The 26,433-nt window shown below is 36.3% G+C and overlaps 12 protein-coding genes across 12 annotated transcripts; 4 read left to right on the plus strand and 8 right to left on the minus strand. All coding sequences in view use genetic code 12, as the record gives it.

Annotated features, from left to right (window-relative positions):
* Positions 1–1,687: 1,687 nt before the first annotated feature.
* On the plus strand, positions 1,688–5,341 carry DASC09_053670 (uncharacterized protein; the record flags this gene model as incomplete). The annotated part of the gene is made up of 2 exons (XM_064998966.1): positions 1,688–2,348; positions 4,848–5,341. The coding sequence occupies 2 exons, from the start codon at positions 1,688–1,690 to the stop codon at positions 5,339–5,341; spliced, it is 1,155 nt and encodes a 384-aa protein (XP_064855038.1).
* A 597-nt stretch (positions 5,342–5,938) lies between these two features.
* Positions 5,939–6,130, plus strand: DASC09_053680 (uncharacterized protein; the record flags this gene model as incomplete). Its single annotated transcript, XM_064998967.1, has 1 exon — positions 5,939–6,130. The coding sequence occupies one exon, from the start codon at positions 5,939–5,941 to the stop codon at positions 6,128–6,130; it is 192 nt and encodes a 63-aa protein (XP_064855039.1).
* A 2,116-nt stretch (positions 6,131–8,246) lies between these two features.
* Positions 8,247–9,242, minus strand: ANY1 (Any1p; the record flags this gene model as incomplete). The annotated part of the gene is made up of 1 exon (XM_064998968.1): positions 8,247–9,242. The coding sequence occupies one exon, from the start codon at positions 9,240–9,242 to the stop codon at positions 8,247–8,249; it is 996 nt and encodes a 331-aa protein (XP_064855040.1).
* Positions 9,243–9,712: 470 nt separating this feature from the next.
* DASC09_053700 (DMT family transporter) lies at positions 9,713–10,969 on the minus strand (the record flags this gene model as incomplete). Its single annotated transcript, XM_064998969.1, has 1 exon — positions 9,713–10,969. The coding sequence occupies one exon, from the start codon at positions 10,967–10,969 to the stop codon at positions 9,713–9,715; it is 1,257 nt and encodes a 418-aa protein (XP_064855041.1).
* Positions 10,970–11,431: 462 nt separating this feature from the next.
* On the minus strand, positions 11,432–12,644 carry DASC09_053710 (putative hydroxyacid dehydrogenase; the record flags this gene model as incomplete). Its single annotated transcript, XM_064998970.1, has 2 exons — positions 11,432–12,442; positions 12,546–12,644. 2 exons carry the CDS (start codon positions 12,642–12,644, stop codon positions 11,432–11,434), a joined length of 1,110 nt encoding a protein of 369 aa, XP_064855042.1.
* A 412-nt stretch (positions 12,645–13,056) lies between these two features.
* Positions 13,057–13,656, minus strand: MPO1 (2-hydroxy-palmitic acid dioxygenase MPO1; the record flags this gene model as incomplete). The annotated part of the gene is made up of 1 exon (XM_064998971.1): positions 13,057–13,656. The coding sequence occupies one exon, from the start codon at positions 13,654–13,656 to the stop codon at positions 13,057–13,059; it is 600 nt and encodes a 199-aa protein (XP_064855043.1).
* Positions 13,657–13,914: 258 nt separating this feature from the next.
* Positions 13,915–17,406, minus strand: INP51 (phosphoinositide 5-phosphatase INP51; the record flags this gene model as incomplete). Its single annotated transcript, XM_064998972.1, has 1 exon — positions 13,915–17,406. One exon carries the CDS (start codon positions 17,404–17,406, stop codon positions 13,915–13,917), a length of 3,492 nt encoding a protein of 1,163 aa, XP_064855044.1.
* Positions 17,407–17,675: 269 nt separating this feature from the next.
* GIM4 (tubulin-binding prefolding complex subunit GIM4) lies at positions 17,676–18,504 on the minus strand (the record flags this gene model as incomplete). The annotated part of the gene is made up of 5 exons (XM_064998973.1): positions 17,676–17,711; positions 17,846–17,914; positions 18,006–18,129; positions 18,270–18,360; positions 18,453–18,504. 5 exons carry the CDS (start codon positions 18,502–18,504, stop codon positions 17,676–17,678), a joined length of 372 nt encoding a protein of 123 aa, XP_064855045.1.
* A 412-nt stretch (positions 18,505–18,916) lies between these two features.
* Positions 18,917–19,444, minus strand: ADI1 (acireductone dioxygenase (Ni2+-requiring); the record flags this gene model as incomplete). The annotated part of the gene is made up of 1 exon (XM_064998974.1): positions 18,917–19,444. The coding sequence occupies one exon, from the start codon at positions 19,442–19,444 to the stop codon at positions 18,917–18,919; it is 528 nt and encodes a 175-aa protein (XP_064855046.1).
* Positions 19,445–20,384: 940 nt separating this feature from the next.
* OPT1 (oligopeptide transporter OPT1) lies at positions 20,385–22,778 on the plus strand (the record flags this gene model as incomplete). The annotated part of the gene is made up of 1 exon (XM_064998975.1): positions 20,385–22,778. The coding sequence occupies one exon, from the start codon at positions 20,385–20,387 to the stop codon at positions 22,776–22,778; it is 2,394 nt and encodes a 797-aa protein (XP_064855047.1).
* A 1,240-nt stretch (positions 22,779–24,018) lies between these two features.
* COX4 (cytochrome c oxidase subunit IV) lies at positions 24,019–24,495 on the minus strand (the record flags this gene model as incomplete). Its single annotated transcript, XM_064998976.1, has 1 exon — positions 24,019–24,495. The coding sequence occupies one exon, from the start codon at positions 24,493–24,495 to the stop codon at positions 24,019–24,021; it is 477 nt and encodes a 158-aa protein (XP_064855048.1).
* Positions 24,496–25,577: 1,082 nt separating this feature from the next.
* On the plus strand, positions 25,578–25,940 carry RPS26A (40S ribosomal protein eS26 RPS26A; the record flags this gene model as incomplete). Its single annotated transcript, XM_064998977.1, has 1 exon — positions 25,578–25,940. One exon carries the CDS (start codon positions 25,578–25,580, stop codon positions 25,938–25,940), a length of 363 nt encoding a protein of 120 aa, XP_064855049.1.
* Positions 25,941–26,433: the final 493 nt, after the last annotated feature.

Consider the following 26,433-nt stretch of genomic DNA (forward strand, 5'->3'; position numbering starts at 1 on the left):
AGGTTTTTGGTGGCCAATTTTATTCTCTGTTACTTTAGTTTGGGAGCTAAAAGACGTGCTAAAACAAAAAGAGTAAAGAAACGGAAAAAAAAAGCACAACAAGTAAAGATAACAGGCCATAATGTGGAAATAATGTGCTTGCTATGCTATTACTCCTTCTTAGTTTAGTTTTTCTTTTTCGAAAGAATTTAGGCGTTCAGTGAATAAAGACATAACCAACAGAAGCGGCTAAATGGTTTCATTTGCACAACCAAAAAATGAAAACGGAAATAAAAAGCAATGAACAAAAATATTATCAGCATCGATCTGATTTTGATAGACCTCAAAACCACAGAATTTCATAAAGCATATATTTATTTTGTTGTTTTTTATTGTTATTTTGTGGTGTCGATGCCCAGAGCTTCCAAGTTCTGGGCAATAGAGTTTGATATGCATGACCCCCAGTGTCGCCCGCCGCAAATTACTGTTGTCCAAAAACCTTGTGTTTGTTTCTGGCCACCATCACTCAACAAGAAAAAAAAAAAGAAAAGAGGGGGGGGGCAATAACGATTGCCTTTTTCAATCTTTTTGCTACAAAGATTTCATACTACTTGACAAATAATTAGAATGATCACATTACCTTTGTCAGAAAATATTTGTTCATTTGTTTTGATTGCAGCGCAAGGATACCTACTGAAGATGAATAACCATCACCCGCTACTTGTGTTGTTGCCGCCAAAATATAAAGTTCCCTAGAGACTTCCCGTTTCAGCAGTATCCATATGGCGTAAACAAAAAGTCGAAACGCCTAACCTCGCATCTACTAATAAACTTCGAGGTTTTTTCTTTTAGTGTGATTTACTTATTTTATTTATTCTATTTAATTTTATGTGATCTCATTTCATTTTATTTTGTTGTGTTGAATTGTGTTGTATTGTATTGCATTGTATTGCATTATATTTGATTTATTCTTATTGTGACAATAATTTTTGGAAACGGTACTCCAAGTGGACAGCAACATCCATAATATACCCCTATTCGGAAAAGATATTTTACGATTTGCATAGGCTATCAAAATACCCTATTGGGAAATTTGGTTTCCCTAGATGCAGAAGCAGAAGTAAGCAAACCCAAGTTTTCGGACTAGGTCAAAAGCCGCGACTCAAGATGACCTGGCATTCAATGAATAAAATCAAGATAATATGGTGGCACCATACAATTCAATATCAAGTATTTGTATATTCCAAGCTTAAAAAAAAAGAAAAAAATTCCAGAATAACATGGTAATCTCAACACTTTCTCATGATTTACTTTAGTGCTGCAACTAGGAGAAGAGACTATCCATAATATGCACGCTAAAACGTCAATGCAACGGCTAATAAAACTGACAATGGTAAACTCTACGTGCAAATAGTAAAATCAAGAAGGGGGGACAAAACTGAGACAAATGGATAGGGAAACAAGAAAAAAAATAAGAACATAAACGAACTAGGAAAACGTTTTACCCAAAACAATAATTTCTTACGATGGCTCGACTTGTCCCGAACTCTGGCTGCGTTAGTTTCACTGTACAAGGGCTAAAATACATATATATCCATTAGATATCCAATTTCGTGCACAAATTATATTATTTCTTTCCATTTACTTTTCTTTTTTTTTATCTAAGTCATCCATCCCATCACGCTTGTCATATCCTAAGATAATTAGCATGTGGTTTAGTACTCTTTTGTCCTCTGTGACACTCTTACAGTCATTTTCATATCTTGCCAACGCCCAAGATGGTGCTCCAGGTAACAGAGGTGCTATCCATGATAGTATGGGTTGTTATGTGAGTACTGATTATACCGGTGAAGGTTTCTACGCGAGATTCTACAACTATACCAATGGTAGAGGATACGATCAAGACTTCGTGGAGTATGAGTATTCTGAATATGGTCAATTGGTTGCTACTGCCAACAATGTCAAAGATATTGATATTCTTTTCCCAGCTATTGAATCAGGTATCATTTGGGGTGATATCTACGGTGACAATCTTACCGTTTCCAACTTCACTTTGATTCTTACTGGTTATTTCTACGCTGAGCAAACTGGTTACTATAACTTCGACTTCAAGACCACTGATGATGCTGTTGTTTTGTATTTCGCTTCCAATGCCGCTTTTGATTGTTGTGCAAGCACCACTCTTTCTACTCATGCCAATTTCAGTGATGCTGTCATTTATACTACTGGTTCTATTGCTGATGATGGTCTTGATTACGACGCCTCAAGACAAACTTATCTTGAAAGTGGTTACTATTACCCAACCAGAATCGACTACGTTAACATGGTCCATTATGCTAACTTGGATTTGGTTGTCACTTATCCAGATGGTACCAATGTTACCACTTTTGGTGATTCTGTTTACCAGTTCGATGAAGAGGACTCAACATGTACTACCATCTACCCGGTTGCTCCAGCTACCACTACTACCACCACTTCTGTTTGGACTGGCTCTCACACCTCCACTTACACCACTACCATGTCCAACCCAAGTTCTCCAATTGAAGTTGTGATCGAAACTCCTGAAGCCACTACCACTGTCACCACCGAATGGACCGGTACTGGCACTTCTACCACCACCACCACCCCAGCCGATATCACCAGCGACGTTACCGTCATTGTTGAAACTCCATACCACAGATCAACTACAACAACCGAACACTGGACCAATACTTACACTTCCACCGTTACCACTGAGACTGCAGGCTCTCCAGCTGGTACCAACACCGTGGTTGTTGATATTCCAGATACCACCACCACCACCACCACCCATTACACTGGTAAGACCACTTCGTACACCACTATTTGGCCAACTGGCGACAATACCATTGTTACTGTTAGCGAGTTCATTCCAGATGGAACTACTAGTTACACCACCCACTACACTGGTGAAACCACCTCCTACACTACTACTAACCCAACTGGTACTGGTACTGATATCACTGTCTCTGAATACATCCCAGATACTACTACTACTACCATCACCCACTTTACTGGTGAAACCGTTTCCCTCACTACTGTGTACCCAGATGGTTCTGGTACCAACACTGTTATCACTGTTTCTGAGTTCATTCCAGATGTTACCACTACTACTTCTGTCCACTACACTGGTGAAACCACTTCCTACACTACCATCTACCCAACTGGTGCTAACACTGTTATCACTGTTAGTGAATTCATCCCAGATATCACCACCACCATCCCAACTCATTACACTGGTGAAACTGTTTCCTTCACTACCTACTACCCAACTGGTGACAACTCTGTGATTACTGTTTCTGAATATATTCCAGATATCACTACTACCACCATTACTCACTACACTGGTGAAACTGTTTCTCTTACCACCATTTACCCAACCGGTTCTAACACCGTTATCACTGTTTCTGAATTCATTCCAGATGCTACTACCACTTACACCACCCACTACACTGGTGCTAACACCTCTTACACCACCACCAACCCAACCAGTACTGGCACTTACATCACTGTCTCTGAATACATCCCAGATACCACTACCACCACCATCACTCATTACACCGGTGAAACCATTTCTCGTACTACTGTTTATCCAGATGGCGCCGGTAACCACACTGTTATCACTGTTTCTGAATTCATCCCAGATGCTACTACCACCTACACCACCCACTACACTGGTGCTAACACTTCTTACACCACCACCAACCCAACCAGTACTGGTACTTACATTACCGTTTCTGAATTCATTCCAGATACCACTACCACCACCATCACTCATTACACTGGTGAAACAATTTCTCGTACTACTGTTTATCCAGATGGCGCCGGTAACCACACTGTGATCACTGTTTCTGAATTCATCCCAGATGCTACTACCACCTACACCACCCACTACACTGGTGCTAACACTTCTTACACCACCACCAACCCAACCAGCTCTGGTACTTACATCACTGTTTCTGAATTCATCCCAGATACCACTACTACCACCATCACTCACTTCACTGGTGAAACCATTTCCCTCACTACTGTGTACCCAGATGGTGCTGGTAACCACACTGTGATCACTGTTTCTGAATTCATTCCTGATGTTACTACCACCGTTCCTGTGCAATACACCGGTGAAACCACTTCTTACACCACCATCTACCCAACTGGTTCTAACACTGTGATCACTGTTTCTGAATTCATCCCAGATTTAACCACCACCATTAAGACCCACTGGACCGAAACCACTACCTATTTGACCACATACTACCCATCCGGTAACGATTCTGTCATCACTGTTAGTGAATTCATTCCAGACTTGTCTACTACCACCACTGAAGGTTGGACTGAAACCTACTCTTCCATTGTCACCACCGAATACCCAACTGGTACCAATGACGTTGCCACTATTATTATTGCCATCCCAGACAAGAGCACCACCATCACCTCTTACTGGACCGGTCTTACTGCTAGTGAAACTACTGTTTATCCAACCGGTAACAGTGTCAATGCCACTATTTCTGACGAAATCTTCACTCCTGGCGCCACTGTCACTACCACCCTCCCATGGACTGGATCTTACGTTTCTACTTCCACCATCTCCCCAGCCAACCCAGCTTCTGGTACCGGTACTGTTGAAATCTTGACTCCAGAAGCCACTGAAGTTTCAACCCCAACTGGTTACTACGGTAATAACACTGCTTCTGCTTCTTCTGCTTCTACCTTGAGTGCTTCTGCTTCCACCTTGACTGGTTCTCCAATGAGCACTTCCGTTGACATTGTTAATGATTACACTACTGAAATTGAAACCATCACTTCTTGTAGTGTCCACGGATGCACTATTGTTACCAGCACTAAAGCAGCTGCTACTTCTACTCCATCTAGCTCTGGCTCCTCCTCTTCTTCTCCATCTGAATCTAGCTCTGGTTCTTCTTCTGGTTCTTCTTCTGGTTCTTCCTCTTCATCCCCATCTAACTCTGGCTCCTCTTCTGGCTCCTCTTCTGGTGCTTCCTCTGGCTCCTCCTCTTCTTCTCCATCTGAATCTAGCTCTGGTTCTTCCTCTGGTTCTTCCTCTGGTTCTTCCTCTGGTTCTTCCTCTGACTCTTCTTCTTCTTCTTCTTCTCCATCTGAATCTAGCTCTGGTGCTGCTCCAAGTGTTGCTCAACAAGCTTCTTCCAGCAGTTCATCCTCTTCATCTCAATCAACTCCAATTATTGTTCAACAATCTGCCTCTTCTTCTTCCTCTTCTCCAAGTGAGACTGCTTCCATTGAAGCTTACCAAGGCTCTGCTTCCAGAGCTAGTGGAATCTCTGCTTCCATTTTGGCCTTCTTTTTCTCACTTGTTTTATTATTCTAATACCCTTTTAAGGAATGAGAAAATGTGAACTTCGTTTTATGTTTACTATTAAAAAATTTTTGCCACTTCTATTCCTTCTTTACTGTTAATCGGTGATTTCATTGATTATTCTTATTACCATTATTTAATTCACTTCTATTTCTTCTAATGTATTTTTATACCTTTTCAATTTCTTTTTTCTTTTTTCGTCCTTTTTCTTCGCTTTTCAAGTATCTTCATTATTCTATATAACAGCCTGAAATACACCTACGAATGTTCCATTCTTTATTTATCTATACTATTATTTCTTGTATGGTGTCCTGCAACTCAGGGCGTGGGTTATTAAAATCATGGATGGCAATCAGATACATTTTTTTTTCTTTTTGGAAGCTTTGGCTCCGACATTTGTACTACTATTATTATTATGCAGCATTTTTTGTGAAGCTAAACAGAGAATAATAAAGACCATAACAAAGGGCAAAATACAAGATAATAACAATCACTGAGCAGTAATTTATAGCATAAAAAAATGAAGTAAATATAGATAATTGTAGCTTAGTTTTCTGTTTCAGCCCTACAAGTCCATTTAATTCTCAATATTGCGTCATCTAGTATGAAATGTACCATTTTGGTGGTACCGTCCTCTCATTGACTAAAGGGTCCACCACCCATTGGCCATACACTTCTTCAGCGACAAGTAATGCCTCATCTGGATATTTTAAGCCTTGGATTAGCATTTCTTTGTATATAGATGACACTAATAACTTCTATTTAGTTAAACGTGCGAAACTTGGAAGAAGGTTCCAGTAACCCAACAGTATGCTGTCGATGTAAGAAAGATAGAGAATAATCAATTGGTGTTAACTAAAATAGCACCTACCGAACTCCTTTTCCTTTGTGTAGCAGAATTTATTTCCAACTTTTTAATGCGTCCACACTTAATGACGATCAGATGGTTAGCACCCAAGAAGTACGACAAATAATTAGCGATCCTTTTCTCATTTTGACAGAATTTCTTAGAAAAGGCGTCAATTATAAACTTATGTTCCCAGTAGTATAAAATGGGCTTCAAATTCAACGATATATTGGCATTTTAGTGAGATATTAATTTCCATTTTTTAAAGAAGTTTTTTTTTTTTTTTTTTTGTTTGAATTATTCTTGAGACGACTGGATGTTTTAAGCGCGTGTTCTACAAGAAGAAGAATTTCTTCTCATCGGCTCATGAAAGAATAAATCATAACACGTATCTTAAATATACTGAAAAGGATAGGAAGAACAAATTATTGTGAATGAAAATACAAAATACAAAATACAAATATAAACGTGAAACTGTGGCTGATCAAGGTAATTACCAACCAAACGCGTAAATGAAAAAGAAATAAATATTTTTAGATATGATTCAAATATAAGCATCCTTTCTAATTAAATAATAACACCAAAAAGTATTCTAAATTATTGGTGAAAATACAGATGATTTTTTGCTTACAGGGTTTTATAGTTCCATTTTTTACTTACATATTTGTTGGATGTTTAAACATAAACGCGTAATTAGCAATAAGTCGATTACAATAACTATCATCAACAGGACTTTAAAGAATAATACAAAGTCTTCTATTTCAACGAGTTATTCTTCTCTCCCTCCTTAATATTTATTTTAAACCCCTTTTCTTTTCATAAAACCCTTTCAATTTTGATTCTGTTCCCACTTTCCAACGAAGTATATCACGTATTTTATAACTGGAATATAACCCATAGCAATATCCAGAAAAAAATTAGCACAAGCCGCTTTCTTTCAGTTTCCAATCCTTTTTCATTCATGATTGTATCAGTAATTATAGTCAATAACCATATGAATATTAATTTTAGCATTAAAAAATACCAGAATCTTTCATCACCAGTCCCATCTTGCTGTGTTCCATTTCTCTCTGAGGCACTCTGTGAAGGATTAAACAGCTGATCACCTCCCATTACAAGAATTGGACTGACGAATGGACCTGTAATTAATCAGTATTTTACTGTCTATTGCTGTGCTGTAGGATTTCAAGATCCTTAAATAGTATATTTCTTAAAGTGCTCTGAAGATCCTGAAAACAGAATCTCCCTCAAAGTATGCAACAATAGACTAATCCCTAAATAGAAAGAGTATTACACGCTCATTAAGATATATGATATATATATACTGGTAGTTATTGAGAGATCACAACAGGTAATTAGAACAAGTTAAAATCAGTGTTGTTAATTGTCCATGAACAGTGGTGATAATTCACAGCAGTTGTGCGTCGCGGAAGTGTTATTATTATCACTGCTTATTATATATAAATCTTTTGAGATGAATATTCATTTATTATATCCAACGTCTTTTTATCTCAGTTTCTCTTTATTATTGAGTTTCCAAAAAAAACTTTTATATTTTCAAGATTTTATGGATACATGAAATTTTAATATATCAAATTATCATGTTACAGGTCAAGTAACAGACGCGAAAATTCCTTGCAAGGTTACACTCAGGAAACCTTGTTTTTTTCTTTCCAAACAAAACTCAAGGGCAAAAAGTTGGAGTATCGTCTCAGTATTTTCACTTTTTTTTTTCTTTTCTCACAACTATTACGTATAAATACTTACAATAGGGTTGGGGGTATTTAATCGGTATTAATTATTATGAATTGGTATATGTGATAAGAAAATGCAGGGATGCCAAAATAAAAAAAGCAAAAATAGAAGAAAAATCAAAAAATTTATCAAAATCTGGCTGGAAAAAAAAAAAAAATCAAAAATATAACAATCTATGCTTATCAAATGATAATTTCTAATGAACAACTTGAAAAATGCAGAAATGGTAATGATAATTCCGGATAAATTATGGATTAATGATAATTCCGGATAAATTATGGATTTTGTGGAATACAATGAATATGGCTCTTAAAATCATGAAGAACTCTGATTTGTAGCATCTACTAATTCAATCGATCTCCTTGGTTTTTCTTGCATTTCAATATCAGGTTGCATATAGTCCACAGTATAGTAATGCCCATAATAGACATATTGGAACCCAATGATTACATCCAAAAACATTTGAAACAATCCGAAGAAAACAAACAAGAAGGAGGTCCCTTTGGCACCAAAAAGAAGGTACGTTATCTTGGTTAGATCACCACAGTACCAACTTAACAATAAAACCGTCTTAAAGCCATTAATCGACTTGAGTCTATTCATCAACAATATTTGGGGTAATGGCAACAAACTCTCGATAAGCAAACTGGCACTCCCAATCAAATTCCCATAAAGTTTGGAGTTCTTGAATATTAGAGTCATGATTAAGTTAACCACGTAAAATTTCCCCAAAAACCACCAGTATTTGCTTTCTTCATTCCACTGCCAGAATTCAAATGATCGTTTATAATACGGATCAAAAAACTTGATAAAATTTTTAAAGACAATCATGAATATTTCAAAAATTAACAATACTGGGTTTCTTGAGCTTCTTTCATTGTTTATATCATACAAATAGCTTCTGATTTCGTCGATAGTTGATGTATATTGATGGAGATTCTTCACGGTATAATTTTTCAACTTATATTTCAACGAAACTTTCAACAAGATGATATGGATGAAGATCATTATTATCGACTGCCTCAATAACGTGAGCTCAAATGGTTCAACAAAATAAAAGTTTATTCTCAATATACTGGAAACAATCATGGTACAACAGATATCGATAGAGAATCCCAAAGTGGACTTGTTTTTTTCAATGCTCCAGACGGTGGACCCGTAAGAGAACAACGGGGCAAAAGAAATACATGTGTTGACAAGAAACTGAATAGTCAACCAGTCAGGAATATAGTATGCTGTGTACTCATCAATAGTGGGACTTATTTCTCCCAACAGCTTTTTCAGTAGTATAGTAGATGATGTGTTGTTCATGATCTGAAAGCAGGACCTCTTTATTTATCAACTCTTTTTCTTCTTCTTTTCTCCTTTCTCTATCTTATTTTTTTCTTCTTTTTTTTATTTATTTTGATATTGTTATGATATAGAGAACAAGAGGAAAAGATTTATAAAGAAATCAAATAGTCAAGTAGGGTGTAAAATGAGAAATCAGAACATCAATAAGAGTATTCATGTCCATGTGCGAATAAAACTATAAGCCTTGCAAAAAAAAAACGGAAGGGTTCATTTTTTTTTTCCTTTTTGTCACACAAACAACAATGCGCCTTACATAAGCAATTGGGTAATACCGGTACAGGACAGATCTATAACCATATATTGAACAATGTTTTCCACTGAATTTTTGATATATGGAAGAGAACTATTTGATTTTTTTGAGATACTTGAAAACCAATACATTAAGCGAGACAATAACATATGGTTTATATTGTGATTTATATCAGAAACTACTCCCCATTGTCCTCTGTCACTATTTCCTTCCAATAAGCGTAACTTAAAACACCGAAACCAACAATAACTATCACATCCCCAAACAACTGAAACCCATTCAATCCATTACCAAACACAAGCCATTCAAACATACCAACCAAAAAAATTGTTGTTAATGAACTAACAGCTCCTAAGACTGGAGAGGTCAATGCATATAAAACCAACATTGCAGAGGAATACAACAAGTTGCAGAGCACAGAAATCGAAACAAAAAACCAAATACTAAGTGGATAATCAATGCTGAACTTCTTCAAACCAGAGACATGGATGAAAACAATCAATATAGATAAAATCAAAACACTAGACCCACCAATTAAAGAGCAGATAAAGTTAGAATACAACGTTTGTTGTTTCGAATCAACCATACGATGGCTATGATGTGGAACACAAAGATATTTTTTGTAATACACATCGTAATAGCCATAACAGATTGACCCAAGGGAAATCAAAATATTACCAAAAAATCTATGAGATTTGGTAGACTCTTCAGTCTGATTACCGCTATAAACCACCATAAACACCCCACTAATGGCAATGGTCACACTGCTTATTTTTAACCAAGAAAACTGTTCTTTCAATAAGGGGATCGAGAATAAGTACGCGAAAAATGCACAACAATTATAGATGGCAGTGACATCATTAGAATAAGAATAAATCATTGCCACATACCAGGTAATGGATGCCGTGGTAATGATAAGGGTTGCCAATAGTGATCTCTTGATAATATACTTGACAGCAGCAGAGCAGCTGAAGAAACTGATGAAAGACAAATTATCGTAATCAAATTGGGAAATATGAGGATTATCAGGCAACCATCCATTATGATGATTGTATATGATCTCTGAGATTTTGTACGCCGATTGTATTTCTTTTCTTATATATTGTTGTAGATTCCCTTTGAAATAATCAGCCTGCCTTATATCTTCCAATCTAAGATATTTACCTTTATTATCATGGTAAATGTTCCACAACCCGACCCCCACCAATTGTATAGGCCATAAGAGCATCCATGACCCATGTGTCAAAAATAATAAGAAATACGGCTGGTTGAATTGATATTTTGGTGACGAGTAAATATATTGAGTAACTTCTGTTTGTCCAAGAAATGAAATCAAGGAGATCACAAAAAATGATACTACAAGAGTAAATTTCTTGAGATCTGATGAGGAATGCGTTGTTTGTGCATCAACTAATAACGGCCCTGTTTCTGCCATTTCGTCATATGTTTTTTTTTTTTTTTTGTTGTTGTTGTTGTTGTTGTTGTTGTTGAGAGTATGAAGTAACAGTTTCGGAGATCTTTTTACTAGACCCTCCAAGAACTTTGAAGACTATGAATAACGGGAATTCTAATGGTTCATTTTAACAATCATTGATATTGCCATTGCGAGAGGCTGATGGGTGAAGCGGTTGACACAAGTAAGCAGAAGTAATGGTGTGGGTTACCCGAGCGCAAAATAAAGGGCTTTCACGTTGTTGTAATATCAAAGTACTGACAAACGGCAGAGTTACTTACAAAAACAAACGAAGAATAAATCTAAAGAAAATATTATTTCTGAGAGTTTGCTGCTTTTTTTCCCTATTTTTTCTATTTTTTCTATTTTTTTTTCTCTTTCTTTCTATTTATGTTTTTGCCTATCCTGTAGAATATTAACTTGATCTCAGCTATATTATAGATCCTAGTTGACTAAATTTTCTGGAGCTTTGTTGAGCAATAAAGCTTCAAAAATTTGTTTCATTGCAGAAACAGCTCCGAATTCATACACCTCAAGGGTGGATGAACCACAATGAGGTGTCAGAATTACATCGTCTCTCTTCAATAGTTCAGCATTCACAAATGGTTCATTTTCAAACACGTCCAACCCAGCACTGATAACCTTACCATTTTGCAAACCTCTGATAAGAGCAGCCTCATCAATTAAAGAGCCTCTACCAACATTGATGATTCTTGACCCTTGACTTGGCAAGAGAGCAATGGTTTTCTCGTTGATCAAATGTCTATTTTCTGGGGTGCCTGGAACACATAACACCACCACGTCGGCAATTGGTAATATCGATTCAAGAGAATCATGATGGGTGGCGATGTAATGTTTTGGTAATTGAGATTTTGGCAACGGAGTTCTTTTTGTGTAATGAATATTCATACCAATGGCACTCAATCTGTCACCAACCGCTCTACCGATAGCTCCGAACCCAATGATGGCGGCATTCTTGCCTCTAGGGGAGTTGACATTTTTGCCACCAGAAATGTGACCAAAGGCAAACCCTGATAATTTTTCAGCACCACCTCTACCATTAGTGTAATCGTAATCGGTGGCATGGAGATCTTCTCTAGCAGCCAAAGTTGTGCCGGATTCCTTTAATGATTTTTCAAAAGTTTGGAAATGACGGAAAGTCGACAACGTGAAATACAATGCTGCGTCAGCAACATCACCATCACTAGAGTCCAAAGAAGGAACGTTGGTCAAATGAATGTTTCGAAGGGATCTCATAGCTTTGGAATCGTAGTTATCGTGGCCAACAGAGCCAATGCTGATGATCTTGAGGGATTCTGGGGAGTTTTGAATCATTTCCTCATCAAAATGTTTAATATTGCTGAGCCCATCCCAACCCGAATAAATTGCCTGGATATCACTTAATTCGTTCTTGAAAGCATGGATGAGCTGTTGTCTGGAAGGATTATGGAGATGCTAGTGGGTTTTGTTAGTGAAAGTGAAAAAAAAAAAAGGTTCCAACATCGTGGAATTTTCAGGTGTGATTTTCCCGAGGAATGCCGGCAAATAAATTACTTACCACAACGTCAAAGTACTTTTGGAACTCTTGATATTCTGGGATATGTTCAGGAATGTCGCAAGTTAACAAGACCTTTGGTTTAGCAATTCTGGTGACCATTTTTGTGAGAATATTTGGAGAAATTTGTGGGTGTACTTGGAATTATGGATAGTGTAGCAAATCACGGCTGTTGGCGGGGGTCTTATATAGTTTTCCGATAGAAGCAAAAAAAACTTTTTGGAGAAACGGCACCATCACAGTTATCGATACAAAAACTGCTAAAAAGGCTATACACGGTATTCTACAGCAACCACATCTGCTGGACAACACCAAGATCTGTCGCCACAACCTCGGCATACACAACATCACTATTAGCCGAAATATATATAGATATATTGGTAGAACATCAACAATGAAGATTCCACAGTGTGAAAAACAATCAAACGAAAAGTATGTATGTATATATGTAAAAAAAGAAAAGAGCGAAAAAGAAAAAGCATTGATGATGGTCGAGACCGATGCTACACAACTACTACTCCAGTTTCTGTTGCTGCTTTCTTTCTTGGGAAAGGATTCTTGCAGTCTTGTTATTTAAATCCTTCTCCAAATCCTTGCGAAACCCTAAAGCAAACGCAATTTCAAAAAGCACAAAATACGGAGCCAACAACAATGCCTGGACCAAGCTATCAAGCAATGCCGGCTTTTTCCCTTCGTAAACCCCGTGGCCAATGAACTGAGCAATCCAGCTGAAAACATTCACCACCACCAAAAACCACATCACTTGGTAAGTGTCTTGTTCAAACTTGTTCATGACCAACCACTTACTACCCACGCTGAACCCAAGCAAGATCGGGGCGGCCAAGAACCCAAACCAGTCCAACATGATGTAAAATATCGAGTAGACTATCGAAACCAATAAACCAAGGTTCAAGTACGGTTGTAGCTTTTTTATCGCCGACGATTCTCCTAATACGGGCGTAAGCCATTCAGAAGGCAATTCTAAGTATGAGCACAACACAACATATGAAAAAAGAATCATAGGAACACAGGTGATATGGATCATCACATTGACCGAGTTACTGTGATACTTTTTATAAAAGCAAATTTCCTCTTGAAGATCAAGCCCAAACATCTTTATTATATGAGGTGTAATTTGCAAAATATTAGGTAGATTATTATTATGATAAACGCCTTAGAAAATAATATATATACAACAACTGTAATGACCAAAGGATGATGATCCCCAGATTCTCTTTAATCGGTGACAGCAGAAAAAAAAAACACCATATCCACAAGACACCCCCACGCACCCTCTTATCTTACATAATAAGGCATGATAATCAACCAGTCGTTTATTGTCTGTATCCACACAAAAATAAATGAATTAAAATTAAGGATAAATGAAATCCGGTTCATCAGTAAACTCAAATGGGTTGGCCGGTCTATTGGGATTGATATACATCCCTGGCTCATATTTGAATTCCCCATTGAGATTGATAAAAGATTGCAATAGTTCATCACGATCAGCTTCTGATTTTTCATCAAATTCCTTCACATTGCGAATGTTTTCAAATAATTCCACCTTGGCTAACAATCCATTACTGAACCACCATTTATCTTTGTCCGAAGATGGTTGCTGGAGCTCCGTAATTGACTCATTATTGAAATTTGCCTTTCTCATTAGATCACTCAAATTATTAGATAAAATAAAACTATCAATGTCTCCAAATTTTCGTTTCCGGTTGGCATATAGTTCTCCCGATAGTTTGTTTTTCAATGTCTCATTAATGATGATTGCTTTGGCTAAAAACAGCCCAAAAACCGGCCGATGATCAGAAAACATGATATCAAAACATGCACCATAGGTCAATTGTTTCAATTGCTTGCTTTGACTCAAAATCCGATCACACCACGCAGGAATTCTCATCTTTTCAGAAATGTCATAAGTGTCTTCATTCTTATTGAATTTATACGTCGGTTTGAATTTGATTTCAAACTCTTGGTAATATGGGAATGCATCTCCCGATTGCATTTGTTGATTCAATTGATCAAGCTCAAACAACTCACCATATTTCCTTCGGCTAATCCTCGATCTAACATCCTCATTGGTCGACCCAATTCTATAATTGAAATCTCCAAGCCAAATAATAATATCATGAGATCGTATTGTTTTATTTCCGGAAAATCTCAAACCGGTATTCAAACTTTTAAAATTCTGATGGCGTTCCTCAACATTGTTTAAACCCGCTGCTAAGTGAGACGTCACAAAACAAAAAGTGGTATCAGAATATTGAACGCTGACGGCAATTCCACCTTTATTGGCCGCCATCCCCCCTAAACCAGTTTTCTTCATACTTTCTTCAATTCTCTTGATAAATGCAGTTTGTGAGTTTTTAATATAAAGCACTGCCAATAACCCACCAAGATGGCCCGACCATAACAAAATATATTTATCTTGTCCCTTATTTCCGTTAGTGTTATCAATTTTATTATTGAGCTCAAAGAGGATCTTGCGCTCCCAGAAATTTCTATTAGTACTGTCGACATTCATGATTTGCCCAGGAGTCAACTCGACAATCTCTTGCAAACCAATATAAAACATATCTGGCATTTTATCATAATGAATTTGCTTAGAGGTATCAAAATCCTCAGCCACATCGTCATTCAGTAATTTATAATCAGCCTCAGGAAATAGCCAAGATGATAAATCTCCTTCATAACAAGTCCCATTAACATTAAAGGTACCCGTAAAAATGGAAATTTGTTTTTCAGATAAATAACTGTCAGACAATTTCTTCAATTCATTATTAACGTAATCATTTATTGGATCATAAAGGGTGATTTTCCTAATCACATTCCCGTGATAATCAATTTGCTCTTTACCTAAAAACACAGAAATAATGTTATTTCTTTTTTCCAAATCATTTAGCCAATCTTTATAATTTGAAAGGTTGAATAATTTCTTCGATGTCGACAAGGTCATATCGGTGAAACTATTCAAGAAGCTAGTCCTCTTTTTTCCTTGTGCAGGGGGAACCAAAAGACTCCCATTTTCAGGACTATGAGAAATTGAATCATCATCAAATACTGGCTCAGACAAGTACTCATTCAGTAAATCAAAGTTATTATTGATAATATTTCCCTTCTTGTTAACTTGCTTCAATTCAGTGTTGTATTTTGATAAAATCCTGTTGATTATATTATTATTACCATTCCATAAATAGCCCAATTTTGTCCAAAGATCTTCATTAAGCTTGGAGAAAAAAGTGTCATAAACCAATGCTCCCGTGCTTTTATCGACATCAATTACATAACTGTAGGTATCTCTTAAAGCTGCCAATAACACCTGCTTGGAAATTATTTTTTGTAACTCATTGCATTTATCAGCCATATCAAAAGAACAAACTCTGAAAACCCCTGATTGCTTGTTGACATGATTTTTATTGATATTATCATAACAAAGGGCCGCAAATCTGAAAATCGAATCTTCAACAGCATATATGATTTGTGATATGCTAACTTGGTTCCTTTGGAGATTTGATAGTGAGAAATTGAAGTTGTTCATTTTCAACAAGTCCCTATAATTCGGATTTTCCACTAATTTTTGAAAATGTTCGTAGTAATTGTTGAATATATCAAACTCGATTCCATTTCTTCCCTTTTTGTGATTAGAAAGAAGATTATGATTATTATTCCCATTATTTGCTGGTTTCCTTTCTATATCTTCAATGGCAATCGATGATGTAATCTCGTTAACTAAGTGAATTTCGCCAAAAGATTTTATCAATGAATCAAAATGTTTTCTAAAAGCCTGCTGCGTTGCATCGAAAGGTCTGTTGATTTGAATTTTCTTGAGTAATGATGAAGATTGCTGGTTATCAATTTCGTAATAAATTGGAACATTTCCCCTAATAATGGCATAAGAAATGCAATAGTGTTCATTATAGAATATCACCTCCGATTCGATATAGTTGGCCACATTTCCTTCATCATCCAAACCATTCACTCCAAAGATTTTCCCCGATCTATCATGGCCGATTTTAGAGATCAATGTGATTAAAGATTCCTGTTGAATAACACTTGATTTTCTGTCTGATTCACGTTTTTCCAAATTAATGGTACTGTTCAATGTTTGGACAAACCCCCGAATAATTATACCGAGGAACCTACATTCATCAAAGATCTTCCTTTCTGTATTCCCTAAACGGTCTCTGAATTGTGTTAGCTCTTCAATAAACAAGCTATTCCAAAGAAATTTTTTGTTGAAGTTGAACAAAGAATGATGGTATACCGACCTGGAAGTATCTCTGTTTTGCAAACTATTAGTTAAATCAAAGCTATTGGCAAAGTAAAAGTTCCCTTTAAGCAATGATTTTTTCATGACATTGAAAGGGTAGGTATATTGATCATCATCATCCCTTTTATGGCCACCATGATGTGACGAATCATGACTTGTTGGATCCGTTACTTGATACTTTGTGTGGGAAAAAATTGAATCAAAATCCGTACTGTTTAGACATATGAATTCTACGTCTTGGATCTGAAAGATTTTCTCGTTAGGTCTAGGACTTCCGACTTCTAGTGCTTTTGTGATGATGATAAGAAAAGAATAATCGTTGATGGATATCAATCCCAAAACACCCAAGCAATCGATATCATACACCGAGGACAACTCAATGTACTTTTTACGGTCAAGTTTCCAAGAGTCCACAAACTCTACCACGCATCGCTTCAGAGAATTGGGATCCGTTGATTTCGTTTGTTTACTATTGTGATGGGATGCAGTGTTTTGACTTCGATAGAACGGATCTTGGATTAAGAGGGCACGTTTATTTGATACAATAGCAATTGACCTGGGTGTTTGGTTTAGTAGTATTTTCATAGTCTGTCCGTATAGTTTTCTTCCTTCCTAGTTCGCTTTAATTGTAAAGAATAATAATACCTCTCAGGCTTAATGGTAGACATCATGGTGGATTGGGGAGGTATCATCGCCTACTTTTGTGTTTTTGTGCCCCGATTTTTCTCAAAGTCACGTTGACGTATTCTTGGGTATCCCCATATTCATACATGGAACACTTACAACAATACAATACAATAAAAGAGAGCGAGTTATAATACAAAACTTTGATTGGTATATATGAACGATATTGCTTAGTCAGTACGAACGATTTTAACCCCAGTGTCCTTCTATTTTTATTTATAGTTAGTATTGTGACCATAATTGTAATTTTTGAAGAAATATCATGCTAACCAATGTAATCAACAAAAATAAATGAATCAATAGTATATATCAACTCAATTGATAATAATAAAATACGTACCTTCCATTTTTCAAACTCTTTATGAGTTTTCACCAATTCTTTTGAAAGGTTGTCTAATGCAGTGACGATCTGTAATATTCTATGTTAGTAAATTGCACTCCTAGTTATGTGAATTATAACCAAACAGATATTGGTAAAGGAGCTTTAAAATGGTACTCACATTTTTGGCCTTGGTTTCTAGAATTTGTGCTGCTTCCTCGGCAGTATTTGAAATAAGTACCCCACCAACCATTCTATAACAGTTACGATCTTTTGGAGCCTTTTTCAATGTATCCAATACAATTCTAGAGTTATGTTAGTCATCAACTTTAAATAGGAAGATTAATTCCCAAAAACAACAAACAATCACAAAAAAAATTTGGTTAACTATTGTTATCAAATCCTTTGGTTATCGAAGAACAGGAAGCTTCATATCAACACATACGTGTGCTCGTCATAATCACCTCTCAACTGGTTGATTTTCTCAGTTAATTGATTTATTGTCTCCTGGAAATCATTATATTGTTGTTGGAATTCTGGATCGATTGGTTAGTACTTGTAGTTTCAAAGAAATGTATCATCTCAAATTGGCATAATGTGTGCCAATACCCAGCTCATTTCAACATACTTCTTTGCTTCTCCTCTTTGGAAAGACCAGAGGTCTTGGTATCTGAGCTCATAGCTATCTTGGTAGTAAAAAAAATAATTAATAATAATAAAATATATCAAGTGACAAGGGCACCAACTATGAATTTCTCGAGACGATCACACGCACTGCGCAGTTGATGAAAATTCAAAGAAGAAAAAAAAAAAAAGGAAAACTGTTGGAACCATGCCTATGTCAGCGATTACGTAATACATAACATCTCCCAAAACAGACATACTCGTTGTCAAAAGTGTGGTTTTACTGAGTAGATGTGATAAACCAGAAATAACCTCATTGATATTAATAATAACCCCAAATAAATACAGTTTTCTTCTACTATTGGAAGATAAAAAAAAACAAAAACAATCAACCACTACCAGAACTGGTGATAAAAAAAACTTGTAAAAGCCAATATACTTGTAAAAAATCCAGCGTAGAAATTGAGACTAAGCTTTGATTGATTGCAAATATTCTTCACGGTATTGATTGTCAGCACTGACAGGACGGTTTAGAGCGATCCATTTTGGCTCATCTTTGAATAACCTCAAGGCAACCACGTTGTTATCACAATCCAAAGTGAATCTGTGGTAAATACCGGCAGGCAATATCAATAAATCATTTTTCTCACATTTGTTTCTAATCCATTTATCATTGGAGTCCCTAACATCGAAGAACCCGCTGCCTTCGACAATGTAACGGATTTCTTCATCTTCGTGGAGATGCTCTTCGATAAATGTGTCCAATTTGGCCTTTAGGGCTTCCTGACCTCCCGGAAAACTGTTACTTGATAGACTAATCTGATCTCTGTTTTTATATTCTCTTTGTTTGGCTAATTTGTTGACATCATCCATGTTATCCAAGTGATAATACAACACGCCAATCTGCTTAAGCTGTTCTGGGGTTACCTCAATTCCTGAGTCATGGTCATGCTGATAGCTCGAAGGATCTGATTCGTCGTAGTAGTAGGATTTCATTTTCTAATGGTTGACTTGGAAGGCACCAGTTGAGATCGATGATCTAAAGGAATTGAATCATTGCAACTAGAAGGGCCACAAACAAACAAACAGACAAAAAAAGAATAAAAGAGAAAACTCTACGTACACGTGACAATGGGTGATAGCATCCAACATTCTTTTCCCGTCGACTGCCTGGAGGGTACTGTCTATTAATAACCGGTTGATCAACAAGACACACAGTGATATCACTAGAAAGAGCCAGGAGAATGCCCTCTATTTTGATAGATATTATTATAGGTCAGCTGTATTTCAAATACGTATTACCATACGGGGCTTCCTTTTCAAAAAGGCGCTGTAAGTAGTTTTAACAACAAAGCAGCATAGATACCTCGCATGGTGGTGTGGTCCGCCCACCTGGGAATTCCATGTATAATAAAAGCATATCTTTATCTCATTTCACATGAGATTGTGTTGACTTTGATTGAACTCCCTTACGATATTATCTATGATAGACCTTCCAAAACTGGTAGGTGATCTCATGTTCCTAAATTAAGGAAACTAAAACCTTGTCAATTCGCTCTCAAAAAAAAATTGATCAAATGTCCTCGCCAACCTCTTTCAATAACTACAAATAATATATTATATAGTGTAAGAAAAATATAATTATACATAAATATATACAACTATTTATTAATTACATTCAACCAGTCTTTTTTCTTTTTTCTTTTTTCTTTTGGCAAGGGAGGGCTTACCGGATCGCCACAATTTCGAGGAGCTGCATTCTGTCCTATTAAGCCGCATACACAGTCAATAATTGACATACAGGTACCATACAAAATTTATATATATTCTCTATAAAATCCCCAAGTATTTTTGTTAGAATCTTCTCTTTGAGTTTTGTATCTCCTTCCATTAAATTTCTAGGTATCCCCTTTCTACTACATCATTTTGGGCAATAATGAACCCAAAAAATTCGGAGTTAGTATATGGCAGTCCTTATGCTATAACTGCCGACGACAATTCAGAATGTTTTGATAGAGAGCTGAAAACAAGATGTGCTACTCCAGGTAAAAAAATTAGTGAAAAGAATCAACTGATTTATGATCAGGAAACTTTACACAGCGCCGATCGCCTTCCAGGATACATAGAAATCCCTGATGATGATATCACCACTGTATTCACCGACGACCCAACACTTCTTTCCAACAGCCCTTATCCAGAAGTTAGACAAAATGTTCCGTTGGATGACGAAGAAGTCAGACTCAATCACTGGAGAACATGGTTTCTTGTCACCGTATTTGTCGCGATCTTTGCTGCCATCAACCAATTCTTCTCATTAAGATACCCGACTCTCAGTGTTAACTTCATCGTTGCCCAAGTGATTTGCTTTCCTGTTGGTAACCTCTTTGGAAGGCTCCCTGATATACAATGTCACAAATGCAGGTTCTTCGATTTGAATCCCGGTGGAAAATTCTCCAAAAAAGAACATGCATTGATTACCATTTGTGTCTCGCTAACATCATCGACCGCATACGCCATGAATATCTTGATTGCTCAAACAAATTTCTACAATATGGATGTGAATTTTGGATACGAAATCTTGCTCGTTATGTCCACTCAAATGGCCGGTTATGGGTTGGCTGGGCTCACCAGAAGATGGATCGTGTATCCGGCCTCTGCGATTTGGCCGCAAACTTTAATCTCGGTTTCCTTGTTTGATGCCCTTAACGATAAAGGCCTTGACAGAACTATTGTCAACGGATGGAAGGCTTCTAGGTATAAATTTTTTTTGGTGGCTTTCTGCATTTCGTTTGTTTGGTATTGGTTTCCTGGATTCTTGTTCAAAGGTCTAGGTTATTTCTCGATTGTTTTGTGGGGACCATTAACAAGAAACAATTTTGTGGTGAATTCTTTGTTTGGAGTTGAATCGGGGCTTGGTTTATTGCCAATCACTTTTGACTATACTCAAATCTCGCAAGCCATGTCTGGCTCGGTTTTTGCTACCCCATTCTGGGTTGTCGCCAATACTTATGGTTCGGTGTTCTTGTTTTTTGTATTGATTTTGCCAATATTATACTACACTAATACGTGGGATGCTAAGTATATGCCAATGATTTCTAGCAGCACCTTTGACAATACTCAAAGTAAGTTTAATGTCTCAAAAGTTTTGAACCCAGATTATACCATCAACCTTCAGAAATATAAAGAATACTCCCCTATTTTCGTTCCATTTTCCTACTTATTATCTTATGCTTTAAACTTTGCTGCAGTGGTTGGGATTTTCGTTCACACTTATCTTTATCATGGCCATGAAATTTGGGAAAAATTGAAGAATGCAAAGAATGGTGGTGAGGACATTCACAAAAGAATGATGAACAAGTACAAAGAAGCTCCAGATTGGTGGTATGCAATAGTTTTCGTTTCAACTGTTGGCTTGTCATTTTTGTGTATTTGTATTTGGCAAAAACAGTTCCCTGCTTGGGGTTTGGTGATTGCTTATATGATTTCTATCATTAATTTCGTTCCTCAAGGGGTTTTGGAGTCTATAACTAATCAACATGTCGGATTGAATATCATTACTGAATTGGTTGCTGGATATATGATGCCTCTTAGACCAATGGCGAATCTCTTGTTTAAGCTTACAGGTTATGTCACCACAACTCAAGGTCTCTCTCTTTCAAAAGATCTTAAGCTTGCTCAATACTGCAAAATCCCACCAAGAATTTTGTTTTTCGCCCAACTTTATTCCACCATTATTGCCAGTTTCATTATGGTCGGGCTTCAAGATTGGATGAGAAAGAATATCAAGGGTGTCTGCACTACTGACCAACCTGATGGATTCATATGCAGTGATGGTCGCACTGTTTTCAATGCTTCTATCATTTGGAGTTTGCCAGGCCATTTATTCAGTTTTGGAAAGAGGTATCATTCCATTACTTGGTTCTTCCTCATTGGTGCATTCTGTCCAGTGATAACTTGGCTACTTTGGAGAAGATATCCAAATAAGTGGTATGGAAAACTTAGTGCTCCTGTTTTCTTCACCGGTCCAGGAAACATTCCTCCTAGCACAGTGTACAACTACAGTCTTTATTTCGTGGCTTCATTCTTCCTCAACAAGTTCATTGGGGGTAAATGGCCTAGATGGCATGCCAAGTATAATTACGTTATGGGTGCTGCCGTAGAAGCCGGTGTTGCTGTGGCTACAGTGGTAATTTTCTTGTGTATTACGTATCCGGGGGTCACTTTAACGTGGTGGGGAAATCAAGTTTATAAGGATACTCTTGACTGGAAATCAAAGCCATATTATACTGTGAAATCAGGCGAAACCTTTGGACCATCTAGCTGGTTGTGATTGATTTTTCCTTTGTTTATTCTATTATTACTTTATTTTGTTGTTGGTTTTTTGTTCTTTATTCTTTAGTTTTTCATTTTCTGTTTCATATCTCTGATTGTTTCTAGAGCGCTTAGCATTTGTTTTGGTGTTGCATATTTATTTTTTCTGTTTTTATTGAAAGTCTTATTTTGATTTCTCATTCATGTTTATTTGTACGAAATGTTCACATGCAAAACCTGCATGTCATTTTGCTAAATGGCCTCTCGACATCTAATGCTTGCGATAAACTTTGCAAAGCTACCATCCTTCATATGTAGATTTAACGCAAGTGACAAGATCATAAAGAAATTCCCATATCTGTGTCTCTTTTGATTTATCTTTTTTTTTTTTTTTTTTCCTTTTAGCGTCACCAATTTGAGATTTCACTACTGGTGCAACTCAATCTTCAATAACTTGGATTGATGTTTGTTGATTATTAGACAGTTCAAATTATTGTAACTATTGTAGTTTGCATATTCATTTGTTAATCAATCTGTGAGCGTTCATTCTTAGTGTTAATTTTTCGATTTTGATGGTCAAAAATAAAAACAAGCAACAAAAAGTGAAATATTTGAACGTGGAGTCAAATTAATGTCTTGCAAGAAACTTTACAATGAGATCGGTGGTTGTTACATAACAAATTGCTTTAGGAGACTCAGCTTGCTGCTGAAAGCAAGAATGACAGTGTAACAAATGGTTGAAACTTTATGCCTATCATAAATCTCTCAAGGGAACTATTTGAATGAATTAAATAACCTTGTGTTCTTCTGCCACCCTTTCTCATGTCAAAATGACGCCTATGATTATTATAAATCCAAACAAAATGACGTTAGAACGGATGCAATGTTTATTAGTAAACAAATAATTAGAAATAAAATAATGGTTTAAAAAAAATACAAGATAAATATAAGATAATCCTAAAACAAACTGCCTCCTGTGTAATATTAAAATAATAATTAAAAAAAAAAAAGAACAGATTCTCCTAATTTTTCTTTTCAAGTTTGTTCTACCTGCTTGTACTATTCTTTTTCTTCATTTGTTTTATCAATGTTATTTGTGAAAAAAAAATATCTTGGAATCATTTTTTTTACTTTCCGGTTGATTATATTAATATTGATTAACACTCTTCTCCTTTAGAAACAATATTCTCAAAAAAATAAATAAAGAATAATTAGAATATTGCTCCTTTTATCCCCCCAGTATGCACTTGTGTTTCCATTTAGTGGTGGTGATCATCTTGTGGGACACCACATTCGTTCAATTTGTAAACGGAACCACATTCCCAACATCTAGAAAGCTTTTCACCGGTCAATCTCATCCATTGAACTTCATGGGAGTCGGCTGGGCTACCGGTACAACCAATGTATCTGTAGTCGTCAAAAGAGTCGACCATGATTGGGTTTTCAACGGTACCGATTCTAGAGGAGTCCAATGGCTTGGTGTCGAAAATATCAATACCTTCCAACTTACCCAACAATTCCAATCTTTCCAAACCGGTTGCTTGTTCCAAATCAGTTGGAATAGTACCTTCTTTGGCACCTTGACCGATAAGGGATTCCTTGTTGACAACTTCAGCCAAGTTGGCAGCAGTCTTTACTGGAGTGCTGTTCAAGGTTATTCTGGTGGTGTTGAAGAAACGAGCAGACATTGGTCTGACGACAGGACGGAAAGCAGCAGCTCTTCTCAAGGCAAACATTTTAGATCTTTAATTAAAATTCACGGTTAGTTTCTGATGAATCCTCTTCTCCTTTGTTTTTTTTTTTCTACGTCTCTTTTGTAGTTATCCTTGTAATTTTTCGTCCTCAGTAATCCCAAGTACCAAATGTTTACTTACCTGTTTTATTGTGTTGGTGTGTTGTTTCAAAAGATCTTGTGAAGGCTTTTATTAAAGCTTTCTATTTTTTTTTTTTTCTCTCTAATCTGAAAAATGGTGTGGTCTTAGAAAAAAAAAAACCTGGTGATTACTGGCTGAACGCCAAATTCCTGCGATTTGGTTGGTTGACCGCGGTGCTTATTTCCGGGTGATATTATCGGTTGGAAAATTCAGAAAATGTATCACGTGTACATAAGGTTAGTGGCACTGTCCAGTTTGTCAGATTGGTGCCCTAAAGATTTTGGATTTACGTGATATACATGTGACTGGGGCTACCAAATTACTCCTTGTGACTGTGAGTTCTACTCCACACGTGACTGTTCTAAGGACTTTTTTCAATTCCTCTTGACAAAATAATTCAGCGGTGCTTGTTTCCAGTCAACTTTTCCTATTAGATTAGTTAAGAAGTATCAACAAATAAAGGTATGTACAAGATATTACGGAAAGCGTTTGAAACAAAGTAGTAGTGGGGGTATGAGATGTTATTATTGCGAGCTTGGAATTTTCATTCATTATAATAGTATTGGACTTTGGGACTGAAAAATTGTTAATATGATCAATAATTAGAGAAAACTTTTCAGATTATTAAGTATCTATCATCATCATCATCATAACGTTTTATCAACTCAATTGTTATATCACTCACTGATCATCAAGTTCGAATCATTATGGATAAAAAGAAAGTAAATTGTATCAAGTGGAGATTTTTCCAGATCAAACATAGAACTAAGAATCAAAAAATTTCAATTGCCATAGAACAGAATTCAGTAATCAACAATATTACAATCTAATCAAACTGTTGCATACCTACACTATCTTGAATTCAAATAGAAATCCAGAAATTTTAGAAAAAACAAACTATAATTGGAATTTAATGGAAAACTAACAATTTGTTAATAGTCAACATGCCAAAAAAGAGAGCTTCCAACGGTAGAAACAAGAAGGGTAGAGGTCACGTCAAGCCAGTTAGATGTATCAACTGTGCCAGATGTGTTCCAAAGGATAAGGCTATCAAGAGAGTCACCATCAGAAACATCGTTGAAGCCGCTGCTGTCAGAGATTTGTCTGATGCTTCCGTCTACTCTGAATACGCTTTGCCAAAATTGTACAACAAATTGCACTACTGTGTCTCTTGTGCCATTCACGCTAGAATTGTCAGAGTCAGATCTAGAACCGACAGAAGAATCAGAACTCCACCATCTCGTCAAAGATTCAACCGTGAAAAGAAGGTTAACCCAGCTGACGCTGCCAAGAAGGCTTTGGCTTAAGTCAAACGGTTTGATTGATCAACTGAATAAACTTATCCCCTTTTCATTCAAACAAAAATCCCGGCTGTGATTTTGTATTTCATAGTAAATATTTAAATTTCAATGAGATGTTTTAATGTATTTTTATCACTGATCGTAAATATTTATTATTGTTCTTCGTACGAAGATGAATGATTTTAAAGAAAAGAAGCTTTTGAAATTTTCATTGGATAAAAGGTTTTTTGTATCTCAGCGATCTCAGACCGGTGGCATAAACTCAAGTGTTTATACACTCACTCTTCTGCGGAGAGTGTTGTCCCCACAAAAAAAAAAAATGGCCTGCCCGAATCGAATTTTAATTTACAGAGAAACGCTTTATTTTTAATTTCATTTATTTTATTATTAGGCAATTATTTCATTTCAAGAAAAAGCATATCCAAAATCAATCATAAAAGAATGTAAAAAATGAAACAATCATCAAAATGACAAAGCAGGAATTATAGATCAAAAAAAA

The sequence above is a fragment of the Saccharomycopsis crataegensis genome (genome assembly GCF_037102585.1).
Source record: "Saccharomycopsis crataegensis DNA, jcf7180000000087, whole genome shotgun sequence".
In the NCBI taxonomy this organism is placed as follows: Eukaryota; Fungi; Ascomycota; class Saccharomycetes; order Ascoideales; family Saccharomycopsidaceae; genus Saccharomycopsis; species Saccharomycopsis crataegensis.